At 41.6% G+C, this 21,661-nt stretch overlaps 1 protein-coding gene and 1 non-coding gene across 3 annotated transcripts in view; one reads left to right on the forward strand and one right to left on the reverse strand.

Annotated features, from left to right (window-relative positions):
- Positions 1-3,091: 3,091 nt before the first annotated feature.
- Positions 3,092-21,661, forward strand: part of Acss2 (acyl-CoA synthetase short chain family member 2) — a 47,450-nt gene continuing 28,880 nt past the window's right edge. Inside the window, exons 1-2 of one of the 2 annotated variants that reach the window (XM_028889019.2) lie at positions 3,092-3,331; positions 8,437-8,632. In XM_028889019.2, coding sequence (XP_028744852.1) covers positions 3,154-3,331; positions 8,437-8,632 — 374 coding nt within the window. In that variant the 5' untranslated portion in view covers positions 3,092-3,153. The remainder of the gene's footprint in view (positions 3,332-8,436; positions 8,633-21,661) is intronic. The other variant, XM_028889020.2, reaches the window with a different exon arrangement.
- Positions 21,221-21,351, reverse strand: LOC114706571. Its single transcript, XR_003736543.1, has one exon. It is a non-coding gene; the product is annotated as a small nucleolar RNA SNORA18 (small nucleolar RNA).

A 21,661-nucleotide genomic window follows, 5' to 3' on the forward strand; every position in this document is an offset into this window, starting at 1 on the left:
GACTGACTTCTGATCGCAAACTCCACTTTGACTCCAGGTCTTTTGTCTGGACCACTCTCTTGGACCCAAACCTCTCTGTGGGCACCAAGATCTTCTCCTCTGATCTCATGCTACCCCCCCTGACCCATCTCCGACCACTCACCCCAGACTTCTTCACCTCACCCCTAGATTCCTTTTAAAACGCCAACACCTACTTAATCCCGACTGCTTTTTTGTCTGCAGACCCCTCTTGAGCCCCTCTTGAGTCTAGCATCCTTTTCTGCGCTCTAATCTTTCTCACACTTCTCTTTTAAACCCCAACTCCTTCTGGAACCTCCCTGATGTGTCCGCATGGGAGAGTGTCCCTTACTGTCCCCCCACTCCAACTTCAGGATCTTTAGAAGCAAACCCTCGGATTCCACTCCAGGAAACTAATTCAGTAGGCCAGAACACGATCTTTGGAACCTTAATATTCTTCTGTATTTTAAGAGTTCTTAGCCGGGCGGTGGTGGTGCACGCCTTTAATCCCAGCACTCGGGAGGCAGAGGCAGGCGGATCTCTGTGAGTTCGAGGCCAGCCTGGACTACCAAGTGAGTCTCAGGAAAGGCGCAAAGCTACACAGAGAAACCCTGTCTTGAAAAACCAAAAAAAAAAAAAAAAAGAGTTCTTGATATGATTCTGGAACTAAGGTAAAAGAAGTCATGACGGTGTGGGAGAGGAGGAGAGGGGAAGGAGGGGAAGGATAAAGGTGTCAGAACAGGGCCTTAGGGAGCAGCTATTTGGTTGAATGCTTGCCTGTGTGAAGGTTTAACCTCCAGCATTAGGAAAGAAAGAAAAAGAAAAGAAATGTAAGAATGAGAACACATTTCTGTGCCTAGGTGCCTGCCAAGTCCATCTCTAGAACTGTTACCCTAGCTCCTAGAATGAAAGTTGTAAGTCCAAACTTCTTCTGTTCAGCCCACAGGCAGAGAGATAGGGATAGTGAAGCCGTGGATACACACAATATCCCTTCCTTTCCCAGTCCCTGGCTCCAGGCTCAGTGTGACTTGAACCATTTTAGGGTTACTGGGGACACAAGGAGCCGCAGTACCACTTATCCACTTATGGGCAGCAGGGGGCAGCAGTAGCTAGCGAACAGCTGCAGGAAGAGCTGTTAAGTGGAGACGGGAGTAAGATGATGATGGTCTTCACACCTATAGGCAAAATTATATGTGCCTTCTTCCCCACAGAGAGGTCCTTATCTTACTAGTGAGGTCTGTGGGGATCATTGTTTCCGTGATCTCCTACTCCCACCAGTGAGTTTGTCCCCACTAAATGAGGTCTGTGTCTGCTGAGCCTTGTCCACAAACTCCTTCAGTTTATGTGAATGCTCCTCAGTGAGGATTGAGCCCTCCCATCAGGGCTAGGGAAGTCTGCATCTCCTGGAAGGAAATCTGCGTTTCCTAGTCTGTTAATGCCATCCATGTCCTATAAGCAGAGGCAGAGCTCTTCCATGGGATCTGAGAGCTCAAGAAAAACCTGTGCCTCCTATAACACAGTTCATGCAATTTCAACTAAGTGTCTGTCGATTCAGAGGAGTTGACGTGTTCCCTCTCTGAGATCTATGTCTATTCTACAAGGTCTGTAAAAGCTTAGTGGGCCCCAAGATCCTTCCTTTGGGATCAGGTAGGGTCTGGGTCATATATCTGAGCATGAGGGGATTTTTTTTTTTCAGCTTAAGGTGTGATAAGCTTATGGTCAGTTGGACGAAGATGGGGTAGCAGGTGGGTAGATGAGTCACAAGCCCCGAATAGGGATCAAAAGGCAGGAGCTGCCTGCTTCTGACATCAGACTCACTCTAGTAGTTAGGCATTTAAAAATCCTTGTCATGACAGCCAGTCTGTGAATTGTTAGATGAGATGGCCCCTTCGTGGTGATAACTGTAGGTAGGAGCTGGAGGGTGTGCTACTAGGCTTCCTTCTGGGTTAAGAGGATAGCGGGAAGACAGAGGTAAGTCAACTCAATTTTTGGCAGATGGGAGTATACTTGGATGAATTAAAGAATGCAAATGATTCCTTTTATATTTTTATTATTTTATTTTGCATAGACCTTGGTATCTTACAAGATCTAGCTTCTGTTTGCTCCTTGGTTTTGTGAAATTTCCTTTCCTTTCCTCCTTTTCTCTTTCCTTTCTTTATTTCTTTTTTTGTGGTTTTTCTAGATAGAGTTTCTCTGTGTAGCCCTGGCTGTCCTGGAATTCACTCTGTAGACCAGGCTGGCCTAGAACTCAGAGATCCACCTGCCTCTGCTTCATGCATGCACCAACATGTCCAGGTCCTTTCTGTTCCTGATTTTGTGCAAAGAGAACTTGTGCTTTTGGCAAAGACCTGAAGGATCCTCCTGGTTTTCACTCAGAGTCTTGTACTGTAGATCAGGGCAGAGATTTACGGAAGCAAAGAAAATGACAACATCATGTCCTCACAGGTGGGAGAGAATCAGAATGACCCGAGTTGGAAGGAAGGGTCATATTCGGGAGCTGTGCCCTCAAGGTCGCGGAGGAATTGTTCCATGAGAACGGAGTAGGGGTGTTGCTCGGCGGGAGACTTGGAGGAGTGTCGCCCAGAAGGAACTGTACTCCACTCGGTTATCCAACTCGGTGGAGTGACAGAATTGTGCAATCAGACCACGGTGAGAGCACAACGGATGACCCAACGCCTCCCGTTAGCCGGCCATTTCAGGCTGCATGGCGCCAAAACCCAACCCCCATCCGTCACTCCAAGACCCTAACTTGGTCACTCCACAGCCCTGCCTCCTCTCCTGTCACTTCCAGCCGGCGACACCCCATCACTCCACGACCCGCCTCCTCGCCTGTCACTTCTGGCCCCGCCCCTCCCTTGTCATTCCAAAGCCCCACCCCTCTCCTGTCATTCCCAGACCATTCCTTCGACTTTCACTCTACGGCCACACCCCTTCCGGCAAGTCAGCTCCGCCCCTACCCCTGCTTTCCCCCCTGCGGTTCCTGTTGACCCCGCCCCTTCACGCACGGCCCTACCTGCTATTGGATGCTAGAAGCACGGCCTTTCGCCTCAGGCTCCGCCCCCGCCCGAGGCCCCGCCTCTAGGGTCGACCTGTTTTTCCCCGCCCCGGCACCCGCAGCGACCGCGGCGGCGGCCAAGGTGCTCAGAACTTGGCGCGATGGGGCTTCCCGAGGAGCGGCGCAAGAGCGGCGGCGAGAGCCGGGCCCGGGAGGAGACCGGCGCCGAGGGCCGGGTGCGGGGTTGGTCCCCGCCGCCGGAGGTCAGACGCTCGGCACACGTCTCCTCTCTGCAGCGCTACCGCGAGCTGCACCGGCGTTCCGTGGAGGAGCCGCGGGGTGAGGCTGGGCCCGGGCGACTCTTGGGGGCGCCAGTGAGCAGAGGAGCGGGGCTCCCAGGGGCATTTACCGAGCTCCCTCGGGGAGGAGATGGAGGGCCCCCGAGGGAGATGGAAAAAGGGGTCCGAAGGAGATGGCGTTCCATGAGAAGAAGGAGGGATCTGCGGAGTGAGAGTTCCTAGAGGTTGGGGGACTCTCTGGAGACTTGGCGGTTTTGTGAGATGTGTGTTTTCACAAGGAGATGCGGGTTCTGTGGGGAGAAGCGGGGTTCGGTGAGGGGAGAACTCCTTGGGGAGACTGGAAAAGGGGTTTCCGTGAGGAGAAAGTTCCATGAGAAAGAGAGTCCCTGAGGTAAAAGAAGGGCCCCAGGGGCTGGAGAGCTGGCTCAGCGGTTAAGAGTACTGGCTGCTCTTCCAGAGGACCCGGGGTTCAATTCCCAGCACCCACATGGCAGCTCACAACTGTCTGTAACTCCAGTTCCCTGGGATCTGACATCTTCACACCAATGCACATTAAATAAAAAGTAAAAAAAAAAAAAAAAAAAAAAAAAAAGGGGGGGGGGGTCCAAGGAGCAAGGGTGAGCCTTGAGGGAAGGAGAGCCCAGAAGAGAGGGAACCTTCTTTGCCTCCAATTCAACAATTGCCTCCCTCAGATTTTTAACGAGTGCACTCATCTCACTTTGCTCAGCGGCAATGACAAGTCTGGCTCCCATCTTAGGGTCCTGCATCTATTTAATATAGTGGCAATCCCAATATACGATTGAACAAGTTGTTATTATGTCAAGTTGTTTGTTTGTTTGTTTGTTTTAAATAAATTTGGACCTAGTTGTAGTAACTCAGGTTCTAAGATAATTCTGTCTTTAAAAATGTGCCAGGACAGTTTAGGGGGCAAAACCACATCCTGGCCAGGCCTGCTGGCACACACCTTTAATTTCAAGCACTGAAGAGGAAGAGGCAGGTCTTTGTAAATTCAAGGCCAGCCTGGTGTGCATAGGTAGTTCCGGGTAGTTCCACAACAACCAAGGCTACATAGTGAGACCCTGCCAAAAAAAGAAAACCAACGATAAAACACCACGTCCACATCCTGGTTGAGAGGCAACATGATGTTTGGTAATAGGATAAACACAAGCCACGAATCACACTCAGAAAAATGCATAAAAAGCTTTGCTTGCAGTCTTAGGCAGATTAAAAAAAAAACCTATCTTAAATTTACTCATCTCCAAGATAGGGATAATAATACTAGCTTCATAGATTATGAGGACTAAAGTGGGTAATAAAGGATCCATTATCGAACGTCTGATGCCCAGTAGCCATTAAATAAGTAATGATTTGTTTAATAACAACAATGTGAGTGAGGCAGATACTAAGCAATGCAAAATAGTATTGAATCAAGTGTGAAGTTGTTCATTGCTACCAGTAGTGTCCAACTTTGGGTCCTGAAGTCTAGGTGTCTTTTCCCTTCTCTTTCTGTATTTTCTTCCATCATGAGTTACATCTGTTTCCCTGGGGTAAGCTCGTACTACCACAGTAATTCCTATTCTGCATATCTACCTCATATCTTGTATTTCACTTATATTCAGTCCCCAAATTTCATAGGACTATAGACCATTTATGTTTCACACACCCTGATGATGTTATACTGAACTAAATGAGACTGTGAGTTTTCTCTCCCAAACTTGCTTTCTTCCTAATTATCTTTTTCTTTCTTTCTTTCTCTTTTGCCCTAATTTTCTATTTTCTGCTGGTGACAATGCCACTACCCCAAACTACAAACCTCTTCCATCATCATCTTCTCTGATATTCTTTTTATACCTTATGAATTTATAGAACACTTATTGTTTACTGAGCAGTATTTCAGTTTGATTTGATCCGAGTACAAACCACATTTTTTTTTTTTTTTTTTTTTTTTTTTTTTTTTTTTTTTTTGGTTTTTCGAGACAGGGTTTCTCTGTGTAGCTTTGTGCCTTTCCTGGAACTCACTTAGTAGCCCAGGCTGGCCTCAAACTCACAGAGATCCGCCTGCCTCTGCCTCCCGAGTGCTGGGATTAAAGGCGTGTGCCACCACCACCCGGCTTACAAACCACATTTTACAGAGGAAGAAATAGGAGCTTAGAGAGACCAATTCATTTACACAATGTCATAAAGCAAGTCATTGATAGAGTTAGGATTTAAACCAACATGATCTTAACTAGAGAACCAATACTCTGAACATTACGCTATTCTCTGACTCTACAGTTTGCTTTTCGCCAAATTTTGTCAAATACTACTAAAATATCTCTCAGATTGATCCTTTTTTCCCCCCATTTCCACGGACATTTTAAGTCTGGAAAGCTGGAAGCAGTTTCCTAATTTGTCCCTTTCTCCCTAGTCTTAATACCATCAGTTGCTCCAGCAGACTTATCTAGACACCATTAGGCTGATATTCTGGGAACGCTGCCATTGTAAAGAAAGACTTTCTCTTTCCTTCCTTCCCTCCTCTCCTTCCTTCCTTCCTTCCTTCCTTCCTTCCTTCCTTCCTTCCTTCCTTCCTTCCTTCCTTCCTTCTTTCCTTCCTGTCAGGGTCTTGGTGTATAGTCCTGGCTGGCTTACAACTCACTATGTAAATATAGACAAGACTTGCCTCTCCTCTGCCTCCTGAATGCTACAATTATAGGTAGGTGCTACCATGCTGGGCTTTTTAAAATGGTTCCCCTAAATTAAGATTCTGATTTTCTTTCAGAGCCTCTGGGTAATCTAGCCTTGCCTCTTGAATCTTATCTCTACTATTCTCTATTACATCTTCTTATTAGATAGATCTTGATATTCTGGATACCCAAAAGTCCCTTTCTATGTCTTTGGTTTTGCCCATTCCCTTCTGTGCCTATTCACTATAAAATTAGGATAATATGTATACTTCATAAGTTTATATTACAGCGATTAAATTAAATTGGGCCAGTCCTATCTTCTGTCTTTACAGTTTTGTATATTCACTAAATGTCAGTTTCCATTTGCTTTTTGGAAAAAATGGCCATTCAGTATTTTATTATATTACAATTTATGTTACTAGTTTTCACCAGTTTTTAATTGTTGGGATTTTGAGTTTGTTTTAAGGTGTGTGTGTAGATCAGAGGACAACCTTGGGTGTCACAGCAAGCCCCAGAATTCCACCTGTCTCTGCCCTCAAAGTACTAGAATGTCACATGAGTGCACTCTGCCAGATCCTCATGCTTGTGTGGCAAGCACTTTATGAATTGAGCTATTTCTCCAGCCCTGGCTTTATTATTTATGAATTTTTTATAGTCAGGGTTTCAAATAGCACAGGCTGGTCTCAAATTTCCTGTTAGCTGAGGCTTGCCTTGAACTCCTGATTCTCCGGCTCTACCTTCCAAGTGCTAGGATTACAGGCCCCATCACTGTACCCTTCTCTAGTTTCACCTTTGTAGTGTTGTAATAAAAACCTTCTTAAAAATGCCTTATTGCCTTCTTTTGGGTTATTTGCTTGGAATATATTTGCAAAATTGAGTTAACAAATAAAGGTTCTAAAAAGTTTTATAACTCTTGCCAGACATTCCCTTTTTTTATTTAAGAAACTTTTTTTATTCATTTTACGTACCAACCACAAATCGCCCTCTTTTTCCTCTTCCCACTCTGCTCCCTAGCTTTTCCCTCCCACCTCCACCCCTATTCCCTCCTCCAAAAGGGTAAGGGCTCTCAAGGGGAGTCAGCAAAGCCTGGTACATTGAGTTAAGACAGGACCAAGCCCCTCCCCGCTGCAGCAAGGCTGAGCAAGGCATCCCACCACAGGTAATGGACTCCAGAAAGCCAGCTCATGCACCAGGGATAGATCCTGATTCCACTGCCAGGAGCCCCTCAAACAGACCACACTACACAACTGTCTCCCGTATGCAGAGGACCTAGTCTAGTCCCATGCAGGTTCCACAGCTGGCCAGACATTTCTTACAGTGCTGTTATTGCATAAAATTATCTGATTGTCTAGACAGATGTCATGTAGTGAAAGCATAGAATTAGATTTTAAAAATCTTTGCTAGTTTTAGGTATATAGTGGCACCTTGGGTTGATTTCATTTTTATTTCCTTAATAGATTGAAAGGTGGTATACCATGTGATTTAGCTTTCGATTCTATTGTTTTGTTTCAATATGCCAAATTATGAATTAGTTCCTGCTGATAGTTTCTTTATTTTCAGTCTCAAATAGTTTCTTTAAACATAAACCTTTGGTTTTCTCTCATACCATAGTAGTTACTTTCTTTTAGTCCAAGGATAAAATATATACCTGTCTTTTGAAAATTAGCGAACATGTCTTCTCATGGAAATTCCAATCTTGACTTAATAACCTGTGAAATCTTAGGCAAATTATTTAATGTCTCCAAACCTTGATTTTTCAAATCTATAAGATAAGAAACAAAATATTGTATACCTCTTAGGGATATAGTGAGGATTAAATTATATATAAATTAAATTATAAATTAATATATTAAATAAATTATAAATTAAATATAAATAGTTTTAAGTAGCATCTGGCACACAGGAACACTTGTGCAAGTAGTTGTAAAGGGAATGCGCAATAAATAATTGCTAAGAGAGAATGAACAAACTAAGAGATGATCGTGGAAGACTATCTGGGTAAAGAATTTCTTATTTATTGATTGCCTACTAGGTACTGTTCATTGTGCTAGGTTCAGCATGGATATGATACTTTTGATATGAAACTATGATACTTTTGAGTGTGTGTGTGTGTGTGTGTGTGTGTGTGTGTGTGTGTGTGTCTGGTAGAGATAAGGTCTTACTATCAAAAGGCTGGCTTTGAACTCCCTATGTAAAGGCTGGTCTTGAACTGATAATTCTGCCTCCACCTCCCAAGTGCCTGAATCATAATAAGTATGTGCCACTACACTCGGATAGACAGCTTTCTGTTTAGAAGGAACAATCTGAATTGAGATTCTGGAATAGACTGTAGGCAGGAGAGTAATAGGTGATTAGATTAGACAGCTATTGAGTCCTGGGACAGGGCGATTATAACTTGGTCCTGTTCATATGCTAGTAATCCATTTGATGATAAATATGTTTAAAACCCTTAGTGACATGTGGACATCTCTTTTGGTTGCAGAGTTTTGGGGAAGCATTGCCAAGGAGTTTTATTGGAAAACCCCATGCCCTGGCCCATTCCTCCAGTACAACTTCGATGTGACTAAAGGGAAAATATTCACTGAGTGGATGAAAGGAGCAACCACGAACATCTGCTACAATGTGCTGGATCGAAATGTCCATGAGAAAAAACTTGGAGATAAAGTTGCTTTTTACTGGTAAAATATAGTCTATGAGAGACAAAAATCTCATATTCATATAGTGTTTCATAATTCACAGTGTGCCTTATTTTTAAATTGAAAATTATTAAAATTAACTAATCAATCAGTGTGGGTGCCGTGTGAGTGTGAAGGTCAGAGGACAACTTTCAGAAGTTAGTTCTCTCATCCACACTGTGGGCCCTAGGGATTGAACTCAGATCATCAGACTTGGAGACAAATGCCTTTTACCTGCTGATCTTGCTACCCTCAACCCCTACCTCCATACTTTTTTGAGATAGAGGTCTAACTGTGAAATCCTGGTTGGTCTGGTATTTGCTATGTAATGAAAACTGGTGCCTCCTAACTGATGGAATTACAGTTGTATGTCATCCACACTGGATTGTCACAAAGTACTTTAAATCCACAAACTTACTTGATCCTTACACCAACCAAGAAAAGTAAGCCAAGTATCATTAATTTGATATTTCAGTAAGGAAAAGTACATCAGGGAAGTTAAATTATTTTCTTCAGATCACATAACTTCTGGTAACCTAGTCAAAAGAAAATCAAGTGGCCCTCCTGTTCTTGGTTTATGGTTGGAGATGAGGAGAATGGGTTTATAGAAGAGAACAGGACTAGGTTGCTTTTTCTTCATTCTTGCTTTGGGACAAAAAAATGAGTGTTATGTTCTGTCACCAGCTCTATTATTGTTATCATTACCTTTTATTGAGTTAAGGGTTGGATACTGTGTTTAGGAGCTTAAAAAATATCTTATTTGATGCTCACAGTAACTACAAAAGCCACTACACCTGGCAAGATTTCTTTCTTTCTTTTTCTTTTTGATTTTTCGAGACAGTTTCTCTGTGTAGCTCTGGCTGCCCTGGAACTCACTATGTAGACCAGGCGGCCTCAAACTCAGAGATCTGCCTGCCTCTGCCTCCTGAGTACAGGGATTAAAGATGTGCACCACCACCGTCCGGCAACCTGGCAAGATTTCTTTTTCAAGATGTATGTTTTAGCCAGGCGGTGGTGGCGCACGCCTTTAATCCCAGCACTTGGGAGGCAGAGGCAGGCGGATCTTTGTGAGTTCAAGGCCAGCCTGGTCTACAGAGCAGGATCCAGGACAGGCACCAGAACTACACAGGGAAACCCTGTCTCAACAAACCAAAAGAAAGAAAGAAAAAAAAACAAACAAAAACAAAACAAACAAACAAAACAAGATATATGCTTTATTAATTCTTTGAGCTTTTCTTTTTTTTCTTTCTTTCTTTCTTTTTTTTTTTTTTTCTGGAGATAGGGTTTCTCTGTTTTGGTGCCTGTCCTGGAGCTTGCTCTGTAGACCAGGCTGGCCTTGAACTCACAGAAATCCACCTGGCTCTGCCTCCTGAGTGCTGGGTTTAAAGGTGTGTGCCACCGCCACCTGGCTTCTTTTAACTTTTCTTACAATGTATTTGATCATCTTCAATTCCAACTTCTCCCCTAGTTCCTCCCAGACCCCTCACATGTCTACCCCCACAAAACGTGTCTGCGTTGGATTCCCAGTGTATGTTAACACTTGCTCTAAGAAACAGTGTTCAATGGAACACCAATTTGGGAAGCGCTGAGTTAAGTAATCTCCAAAGTTACTTCCAATGCAAAATTCTGTTAACTCTGTGATAAGAATTATTACTTGGCTTTTACATGATACTTGTTCAACAAGAATTTTTAAAGATACTATGTACCAGAGGGAGATAGCTCAGTGGGTAAGAAAGCATACTGCTCTTGAAGAAGACTCAGTTCCCTGAGCCCACATTGGGCAGTTTAAACCACCTATAATTCTGGCTCCAGGGAATCCTTTTGTAGATGCCACAGGTACCTGCACTCTCATACACACACACACACACACACACACACACACACACACACACACACACACACACTCACACACACTTCTCACCCTCCTGAATGGAAAGGGAAGTTCCTTGTCTGTGTATTCTGCATAATGGGCGTTAACAGCTTAGATGCAAGATTGTAAAACATCGGTAGTGAACTTCTGCCCTCCAGGGTTCTCCCATTGTGCTGTAAGCCTGTATTTAAGACCTCCTCCCTCCTTCAATAAATGACATTCGGCATTATAAAAAAAAAATAGCTGAGGAGCCCCCATGGAACTGGACCAGGCCCTCTGGATAAGTGAGACAGTTGATTAGCTTGAACTGTTTAGGAGGCCCCCAAGCAGTGGGACCAGGACCTGTCCTTGGTGCGTGAGCTGGCTTTTTGGAACCTAGGGCCTATGCTCAGACACTTTGCTCAGCCTTGGTGTAGGGAGGAGGGGACTGGACCTACCTCAACTGAATCTACCAGGCTGGGCTGACTCCCCAGGGGAGACCTTGCCTTGGAGAAAGTGGAAATGGGGGGCAGGTTGGAGGGAAGGCTGGGGGGTAGGAGGAGGAAGGACAGGGGAATCTGTGGCTGATATGTAAAATTAAATTAATTATAAAATAAAAGTATTTTTTTAAAAAGATATTGAATACTCAGCCTCAGTATTAGGTATTATAAATTCTGGAGTAGAGAATGGGAAAAAGTATCAAATGGACAATTAATTTTCAATTCTTTTACGTTTATAGTAAACTATGAATGGACTGCATTTGTTATACTAAAACAAAGTGCAAATATGCTATGCTGGAAATATAGCTGCTTCCCTTCCTTGAGCCCATATCTGTAAATAGACTTACACTGCTTCCTCTTCCTTCTCTTTCTTCCTCCTCTTCCTCTTTTTCTACTGCTGCTGCTGCTTTTTGTGGCACTGGGTTAAATTTAGGACTTTTGCACATGCTAAGCAACTGCTCTACCACAGAGCTACACTCCCAGTCCCCTTCTAATTGTCTTTAGAGAAGATATTGGCTTCCTGTTATTGTAGATGAGAATTTAAATCTCAAATGCCCCTTTAACTTCTCCCTTTCACTAAACATAATTTTTAAATTAAATCCAAGCTTTGAAAGAGTAGTGTAGTAAGTGTATTAAAATGGCTCTTCTCTAGGGTCTCACATATCTCAGGTTAGCCTCAGTAACTATGTAGCCAAAGATGACCATGAAATTCTGATCCTCTGCCTCTACCTCCCTCTACTGAGTACTGGAATTATAGATCTAAACTACCATGCCCAGTTTATGCTGGAGACTTTTGTATGGCAGGAAAGCATTTTACCAATGGAGCTATATCCCAGCCTTTGCATTTTCTTTCATGTACAAATTTTTGTTTTCTCTGGAGTCATCAATTACCTACCATCTTTTTCTTGTACTATCATATACTCAGAATGACCCAAACTTTCTTACATGTATATTCTAAGACTTTCTTTCTCTGCCCCCAAGTCTTCTCTGTTAGGATCCGCCTTTATTTTATTTTTTTATTGATGCTTAAAAAATTTTTTTAATGTTTTTTTTTTTTCTGGCAGTGCTGGGATTTGAACCTAGGGCCTTGTGATATATATATGTGTGTGTGTGTGTGTGTGTGTGTGTGTGTGTGTGTGTGTGTGTGTGTGTGTGTGTGTGTGTATTGCAAGAGGGTCTTTACTATGTAGCCCAGGCTATTGTGGAACTCATTATGTAACTCAGTTTGGTCTCAAACTCATGGCAATCCTCCTGCCTCAGCCCAGATACTGAGATTACAGGCATGAGTCATCATATCTGGCAAGCTTTCTTTTCTTATCACTTTCTTCTCAGCTTAGTGTCATTTAGATGAATGCAGTATTATTAGCATACCACATTTACAGTTAATTTCTCATCTTGGAACATGTGTGTGTGTGTGTGTGTGTGTGTGTGTGTGTGTGTGTGTGTGTGTGTATACAGAAGTAATTCACAAGGAAAATAGCACTCTTAAGAGCATACTCTAGTTAGCTAAAACAAAACCACCGCAAGGAAGAATTTGGCATTTTACTTTGGCTTGGCACATAATAAATGTTTATGGAATTATGTTATTTTTAGAACTCTATGTGACTGTTAGAGTCCATATAGGTCAACTTTCTTTATAGATTAACAGATCTAAGATTAGATAGAGAGGGAAAGTGATTTCTTTCAGGGTTATATACCTGTTTGAAGATAAAATGGAAACTAATCTCCAGATAGTTTTATTCCTGGTCAACATTCTTTTCTTTAATATTACACTGCCTCATTCAAGGAGTCCAACACTAGGCTATGGCAGATAAAAAGAGAAATTGCCATGTTAGTCAAATTAATTTATTTTCAAATTGAAATTTAAAAAACAGATAAGGTTTGTTAAATCCGGTTTTATGGGGTTTACATTCTATTTGGGAAGACCAAATAGGTATTTAAAATTGCTGCCACCAAAAAGCAAACAAAAAATTAAACAGCAGCAACTCAGGAGGTAGAGGCAGAAAGATCAGGAGTTCAATGTCAGATATGGCTACATAGAGAGTTTGAAGTCAACCTGGGCTATATGAGACCCTATCCCCAAAAACCCAGAGAAAAAATAAAATATATATAAATAAAAATATACAAAAATAAAATATACAAAATAGCTTTTATATTATGGAATTGTCAACTGAATAAGATTAAATAAGGTAACAAACTCATGTGTTCAATATCCTGGTATGGTGAAAGGGCTTAATAGATATTGATCACTATTACTGTATTTTTGGACAGTAAGTCTCACCAAGTGGTCAGCTCTGAAACCATATACATACAAGCAACACTAAGCAGACTTAGCAGGTTGTATTTACATATTTATTCACATACGTAAAATAGTAATCATTTTTAAAAAAGAGACTGAATTTGAGAGGGAGTGAAGAGGGGATAGGGGAGGGGGTTGGAGGGAGGAATGATATAATTATACTCTAATTTTTTAAAATTGCAAAAAATAAAAATAATTTGGATTAGAAACAAAACAGAACACACCAATCTCTTTAGAATAAAAGGCTTGTGCAAGGAACAATTTATTTATTCAACCAATACTTGTTGAGAATTTACTGTATACCAGGCACTGTGCTGCACAAAACACAACATTCTTTTTTTTTTTTTTTAATGCAGTGTGAAGAGACAGAGAGTGAACAAACAAAATAAGACAAAGAGGGTTGAGGAAACAGCTCAGTGAGTAAGGGGCTTTCTTTACAAGGACTGAGTCCGGTCCTCAGAACACACAAACTTGCAGACACATAAACCAATAGAGCAGGCAGTGATAAATGTTAAATAAAAATGCAGATCACCGGGAAAGGGAAGGACAACACACAGCGGGACTGATAAGGGAAGATCCTTTGATAGGGTGACATCATGTGGGCAGAGATTTGAAAATGATGCAGATAATTGGAGTAGGGAAGAGAAATGTTCCAGATAGATGGAGGAGCAAGTGTGTGCTGATGCTTGGTGTGCCTGAAGATCGGTAAGTTAGTATAGCTCAAGCCATGTAAGACAAGGGGCAGGGGAAGTTCTGAGGTCCACAGGCTGCTAGGTCATTTAGAACCATGGAAGCTCATGTAGATGGTGGCTTTTTATGCATAGTGAAATGGGAATGCACTAGACAATCTTGAGCAATGGCATGAAAACTTGGATTATACTTAGGACCTGTATGTTAAATTGAGAATAAAAAGTAGAAAGTGTGAGACCAATTACAAGGTTGAAATCTAGGTGAGCCATGATGATTTACGTAATAGTGGCAGTTGTGAAGGTGGTTAAAAGTGCTCAAAATCTGGATCTATTTTGAATCAAGAGTGCATGGAATTTGCCATCATGGAAGGTTCTAAATGGTCTAGCAGCTGCTGGCCTTAACACTTCTTTAATAGTGGATAAGGCTCAGGAATAGAAGATCAGTACTCCTGAGATTTGTTAGAAGATTCTTTTTTTTTTTTTTTTTTTTTCCATCACAGGCAATTTATTATGTTCTATTCATTCACAGTTAATACAGAAAATACTTGGAAACATTTCCATATAATGTTTGACACAGAAATCATCAAATAGAAGTATACAATGTTGACAGGAGGCAGTACATTTATAATTTATAACCCCAAATGTATTTATAAATTAGAAATGGAAAGATCTACAAATGAAATTATGAAGGTTCACCAAAGTCATTTAATCTGTCAGTTTCTCATTCATTTTTATGTCTTAATAATATTCTATTGTATGAATAAGCCACATTTTATATCTCTCCAGTATTTGATAGCTATTTGAGTTGTTTTAACTTTTTTACTATTAGCAACACACTGCTGTAAACCTTCTTGTACATGTTTCATAGGTGCACATTTTCAGTAGTTTGAGGATATATTCCTAAGGGTAGAATTGTTGAGTAACAGAGTAACAATGTTTTGCGTTTTAACCAACCACCAAACTGTTTTGCCAAAGTGGCACACCATTTTACAATCTCACCAAATCCTTGTTTTTAAGGCTCTGATTTTTGTACAAAAGCATTCATCATTCTGTCAGACCAAACCAGGAAAAGTAAGCTATAGTTCAGAGCTATTCTATTACATTTACTATGCAAAGCCATTTTTGGCGTTTGCAACTCTCAGCCCTTTTGAGTATTCTTGCAGCGTTCACCTTTTCCTCCACCACTTTTTTTTTCTTCTTTTTTTTTCTGGTTTATTTCTATCTATTACAAATGTATAAAAAATCCTCCATCAACGCTGCTGATAGCAGCAGAACCTTGAAAAATATACCTTTGGTTTGCCTCAGAAAAGGAACACATATTGCACTGTAAAGTTTATAAAATTGGCGCAAAACATTGTGATAATGTTACAATACCAGTTTTAAGAGTTCAGTGACTAATGGGGAGCCGATGGGATACATGCAGAACTGTGAAAGCGATCTCACTTAGCCAGCTGTACACGTAGACTGTAAATCTACATTCAGATCATTTCTGAACTAAGACTATCATCTCAGTTTATCTGTTGAGGTCAACCAGGAAACCCTAGAATATACCTTGATTTTTGCAAAAAACAAAATAGGGGGAGGGGTTTCTTCAGCATTTCAGTCCACGAGTAACAGTATCCTAACAGGCAAAGTGTTCTCTCACTGTCAACATAGAATGAACTGCTGCTGGAGGTCAACTTGGGCTTTAATTTGCATTAGCACTTACATGCATAGTAGTCCAAGTTGTTGATCTCATGACTTTAAAAAGTAACTCTAAAAAAGTAAAATGGCCCTTCTTGGAAGACTAAAGAAAGACATCCAGCCACAGTTGTAAAAAGTCTCATCAAAACAATATACCCTTTTATGAATTACGCCTCAATTAAAAAAAAAAAAAGTAGCCCCAAATAAGAAGCAGCTCTGAAAAAGAAAATATAACTTAAGATATTTGAAAAAAACAAGGTGAATACAGGTTCAAAAATAATTAAGATACATTTTCTTAAGGCTACCTAGAATTAGGCTTTAAAGAATTCTACCATTTCAAGTTTACCACTAGTTACTAGATACCTATTTACAAACAAGATGTTCACTTTTTTTGTTCCTTTATCAAGAGAGAAATCTACCTTCAGACTATGAGGGTGGTAATGGGGAGGGACTAGAAAACAAGATTCAAACAATCCCATGCAAATATCACATTTTTCAAATGGAAGAACTCCAAACTGCACTAGAAGTTCCAATCACTAAGACACTTTCCATTGAAATGATTTAAGTACAACTACATGGCACCAAGGTTTAGGCCTAATATAGGCCTGACAACCAAGTCCTTGTTTTCTGGAAGAAAGGCCTCAAAAGTCCCACTTAATTCCACATAACAATACTTCAAAGATCAATTAGGTTTTCCTTTCCTTAATATTTTTGTTTTTGACTTCTAATCTTAAAGACTAGATTAAAACTTAGCTCATTTCCCAGAAGGCATTGCTTCCCTTTACTCTATGAAAGAGTCCACCAAGACCTCTTCCTCAAAACCATCTAGCCCCCAGCCTCCAGCCTGTGCTTGTCATACATCTTTCTCAACATCCTGAAAAGGTAATGTAGGTAAAATATGCTCATAAACATTAAAGCTAGTTGTTAGAAAGACGTAACTAGCTTTATAATTTAAGTTTTAAAACATAAATACTTACAGCTTGATCTGTACTGACAATGATTGTCGAAGCCTAGAATTCAACATTTACAAATTCTCATTCACACACACAAAACACACTATTATCACACAACTTGTGTCTTGAGAGAATCTTCTGCTTTTTAAATCTTTGGCCTCCCAGTCAATCCCAAGTTCAACCAACTTTAACTAAAACTTCACTCAGAATTTCACCAAGCTTTTCACCCACACATTAATGCTTGTCGTATCTTTCATCAACTGTCAAAATCTGAAGCCTGCTCAGAGATCGCCAGGTATAGGTGAGTTGAGACTATTGATATTGATGGATATTAATGACCAGTGATTGTTAATTCCTGTTATTTTTTTGTGGTTGTGTTGTGTTGTCCTTCTGTGGTGTATGTTGGTGTGGGATTATCTATTGCTTGATTTTTCATGGATGTGTTTAGCTTCTTTGGGTTGAATTTTCCCTTCTAGTGCTTTCTGTAGGGCTGGGTTTGTAGACAGGTATTGATTAAATCTGGTTTTATCCTGGAATATTTTGTTTACTCCGCCTATGGTGATTAAGAGTTTTGCTGGGTATAATAGTCTGGGTTGGCATCCGTGGTCTCTTAGTGTCTGCATGAGATTTGTCCATGATCTTCTAGCTTTCATAGTCTCTATTGAATAGTCTGGTGTTATTCTGATGGGTTTACCTTTATATGTTACTTGGTCTTTTTCCTTTGCGGCTCTTAATACTTTTTCTTTGTTCTGTGTGTTTAGTGTTTTGATTATTATGTGGCGAGGGGACTTTTTTTTTGGATCCAGCCTATTCGGTGTTCTGTAAGCTTCTTGTATCTTCATATGCATTTCTTTCTTTAGGTTAGGAAAGTTTTCTTCTATAATTTTGTTGAATATACTTTCTGTGCCTTTGAGTTGGTATTCTTCTCCTTCTTCTATCCCTATTATTCTTAGGTTTGGTCTTTTCATGGTGTCCCAAATTTCCTGGACGTTTTGTGTTATGACTTTTTTGTCTTTAGTGTTTTCTTTGACTGACGAATCTATTTTCTCTATCATGTCTTCCGTGTCAGAGATTCTCTGTTCCATCTCTTGCAATCGGTTGGTTATGCTCGTTTCTGTAGTTCCTGTTCGTTTAGTCAGGATTTCTGTTTTCAGCATTCCCTCAGCATGTGTTTTCTTTATTATCTCAAATTCATTTTTCAGATCTTGGAATGTTTCTTTCATCTGTTTAATTGCTTTTTCTTGGCTTGATTTGATTTCTTCCCATTTTTTGTTCATTTTTTCTTCCATTTCTTTAAGGGAGTTTTTTATTTCCCCTTTAATGGAGTTTTTCATTTCCTCTTTAAGGGAAGTTTTTATTTCCTCTTTAAGAGAGTTTTTCATTTCCTCTTTAAGGAAAGTTTTTATTTCCTCTTTAAGGTAGTTTTTCATTTCCTCTTTAAGGAAAGTTTTTATTTCCTCATTGAGGGAATGTTTTATTTCTTCTTTAAGGGCCTCTATCATCTTCTTAAAGTCACTTTTAGGGTTGATTTCTTCTGTTTCTTCTGTCATGGTATGTTTAGGTCTTGCAGGTGTAGAATTACTAGGTTCTGATGTTGCCATATAGGTCTTTATGTTGTTGCCTGTATTTTTGCTCTGGCGTCTACTCATCTTTTCCTCTGTGCGGTGCAGGTGGTGTCTGTGTCTGAGAGTGCCTCTCTTGTTCTAATTTTTAGTCTTGGTTTAGTAGGGGTTCTTGGTTAAATTGGTGTTATTGGGCTGTTTCTTCAGGGACAGCTGATTTCAGTCGGTGAATTATATACTTATGATTCTGGTGATCTGGTTTAGTGGCTGGGTAGCGCCTTCTTCTGTGTTCCCAGGTCACGTTTTGTTCATTTATCAACTCCTCAGCTGATCTCTTTTCTTCAGACTTCAAACTGTAGGCATCTGAATCCTCTCCCAGATGGGTTTCAGCTGAGCAGGGTAGTCTCACCAACACCTCCAAGTTGTTGGGTTTCACAGGATCAGCAGTTGGGCCCTGGGTTGTCCCCAGACGGAATGCCCAGACTCGCCCTGGTTCCGACCCACAGAGATATTCTCTTCCCCAGGTGTTGGGGCCAGGGGTGTCCCCGCTCCAAGCTGCATCTGCCCCCCTCCGTCCCTGGGCCTGTCCACCTCTGTGGCCCGCCGCCACAGGCCCACCTGCGTCTACTTGTCTCTGCTGCCGGGCCTGTATGTCCCTGTCAGCTGCCGCTGGCTCTGTCCACCTCTGCGGGCGGCCAACGGGCCTGTATGTCTCTGCTGGCTGCCACCACGGGCCTACCTACCTCTGCTTGTCACTGCTGCCGAGCCCATCCACCTCTGCGGGCCACCACCGGGCCTGTATGTCTCTGCCGGCTGCCGCTGGGCCTGTATGTCCCTGTCGGCTGCTGCCACCGGGCCCGTCCACCTCCACGGGTCCCCGACCTGCGTCCACCCGTCTCCGCCACGTGGCCTGTCTACCTCTGTGGACCGCCACCGGGCCTGAATGTCTCTGTCGGCCGCCGCCGCCGGTCCTGCCACCTCCGTCTGCTTATCTCTGCCACAGGGCCTGTCCACCTCTGTGGGCCGCCGCCGCTGGGCTTGAATGTCTCCGCCAGCTGCTGCCGAGCCTAAATGTCCCTGTTGGCCGCTGCCACCGGGCCCATCCACCTCTGTGGGCCGCCGCCACAGGCCTACCTGCGTCTGCTTGTCTCCGCCATCTTGAATCCTCTAGAAGATTCTTAAAAAGAAGAATGATGTGGGGCCGGGCGGTGGTGGCGCACGCCTTTAATCCCAGCACTCGGGAGGCAGAGCCAGGTGGATCTCTGTGAGTTCGAGGCCAGCCTGGGCTACAGAGTGAGCTCCAGGAAAGGCGCAAAGCTACACAGAGAAACCCTGTCTTGAAAAACAAAAAACAAAACAAAACAAAAAAGATAAGAATGATGTGGCCACAGCTAGATTAAAAAAGGTTAATCTGGAGCTGGGAAAGGTGGCACACACTCTCACATTTGAGAGGTGGAAGAAGGAGCATCAAGAGTTCAAGGCCAGCCTCAGCACATTGCAAGTTTGAGGCAAGCCTAGCTATTTGAGAATCTATCTCAAAAGTAAAAAAACAAAAAACAAGCAAACAAAAAAAATGGGTATGGAAGCAGGAGTGTGAATCCAGAGAACTGAGAGTTTATTATTCAGGGGAGAGGTGCCTGAACTGGGTGCTGTTGATGGGTAGGCAATACCAAAGTTGTTGGGCTTTGGTGACTGGAGACATTTCTAGAGTCACCTAGAGATAGAATTCCAGTACATATAATGAAAGTATCAGTCATCAACCATTCTTCACACTTTCTTCTCATAAACCTTATTTAGCCATGGCTGGTCTCAAACTTGATGTGTATGTAGCCAAGGGTGATCCTGAGCCACTATATAGGCTGCATAAACCAAATTGCTTACTCTCTCGGTGTCCTTTCAATATACTAGTTCTCACTATTTGAGCTTCCTATAAAATCTTTCACTTGTTATCTCTCCCTGAATAACTATCCTAATATTTTGTGACCGATTATTATATTATATACATATATGTAAGTTATCATTATACCTACTGTACCTATGGTACTAAAACAACAATAGTGACAGAGGGTACAGACAAAATCTTATTTGGAGGACAAATTTAACCCTTGTTAAAAGGAACATGTGCCTTTGAAAAAAAATGTTGTATTAAACAAGAGAATTCTTGGTTCTTTCCTAATTCTTCTCTGCTTCTATTCCATTCATACTTACCTATAATAGTTTCCTTCCTCTAAGTGACTAAAATGTTATCTTCCCATTCCATTCCCATCAACAAGTCTGTTCTCGCCTACCATGTGGGTTCTGGAGATGAAACTCAAGTTATCAGGCTTGGGGGCAAGTATTCTTATCCAAAGAGCCATCTTGCTGGCACAAGAAGGCCCTTTTAAAAAGAGGTAATGCTTAACTAGTCATCCTAGTTTTTATTTGGATTTCTTTTACTTCTGCTTGAATTATGAACATACTGATTACAACTTCAAAATTCCATATCTAGGGTCTTTGAACTCCAATTTCTTTGAGCATTTTACTTTAGGGTCACTTTTGTTTCTTTTCTTTTCTTTCCTTTCCTTTCCTTTCCTTTTTCTTTCTTTCTTTCTTTCTTTCTTTCTTTCTTTCTTTCTTTCTTTCTTTCTTTCTTTCTTTCTTTCTTTCTTTCTTTCTTTCTTTCTTGTTTTTTTGTTTTTTTTGTTTTTCAAGACAGGGTTTCTCTGTATAGCTTTGTGCCTTTCCTGGAACTCACTTGGTAGTCCAGACTGGCCTCAAACTCACAGAGATCCACCTGGCTCTGCCTCCCCTGAGTGCTGGGATTAAAGGTGTGCGCCACCACCGCCTGGCTTTTGGGTTTTTGTTTCTTTCTTTTTCTTTCTTTTTTTTTTTTCCGTAGGGTCACTTTTATAGTCCATGAATTCTCCCTGCTTCTCAAATTCTAATACCATCCCTAAACATTAATGAGTTCAAATTGGATTCATTCCTTAAGTTATCATACGCAAGAAACAGAGAGCTCTGTGGGATATGCTATATGGAAGGTAAAAAGAAATTACTAGGAATTTCATATTTTTGTTAACTGCCTTGTAGTTCCTTATGACAAACCTAGAAATAATCCTGTAAATAAATTAAAACCACAGAGTTACTCTGTAAGGTGTTTTCAATAGTGTTTAGCTACTGGAGGAGGCTCATCAGCAGAGACATCAGCATATCTTACCTCTTTAAGTCTTAGTTTTCCCGTCTGTGGAATGGGAATAATAACAGTTTCTATCACAGATTGTTGTGAGAAGTCACTGGGATAATTTTTGTAGGAGCACAGCTAGAAGCTCAGAGCCACATTACATTGTTTCCTTTCCTGTGTTCCTGTGGACTCTGATATATGTGCATGGGAACTTGCTGAGTTCATGTGAAATCTTTGATCTATTGAAGTGTTCTTGTGGTTCTGTGGATGAGGTAATACTGAGTCCACATTCTCTGGGTCCTCACATGATACAGTTTCCTAAATAACCGCTTTGTCA

This window comes from Peromyscus leucopus, chromosome 4 (genome assembly GCF_004664715.2).
Source record: "Peromyscus leucopus breed LL Stock chromosome 4, UCI_PerLeu_2.1, whole genome shotgun sequence".
NCBI lineage: Eukaryota > Metazoa > Chordata > Mammalia > Rodentia > Cricetidae > Peromyscus > Peromyscus leucopus.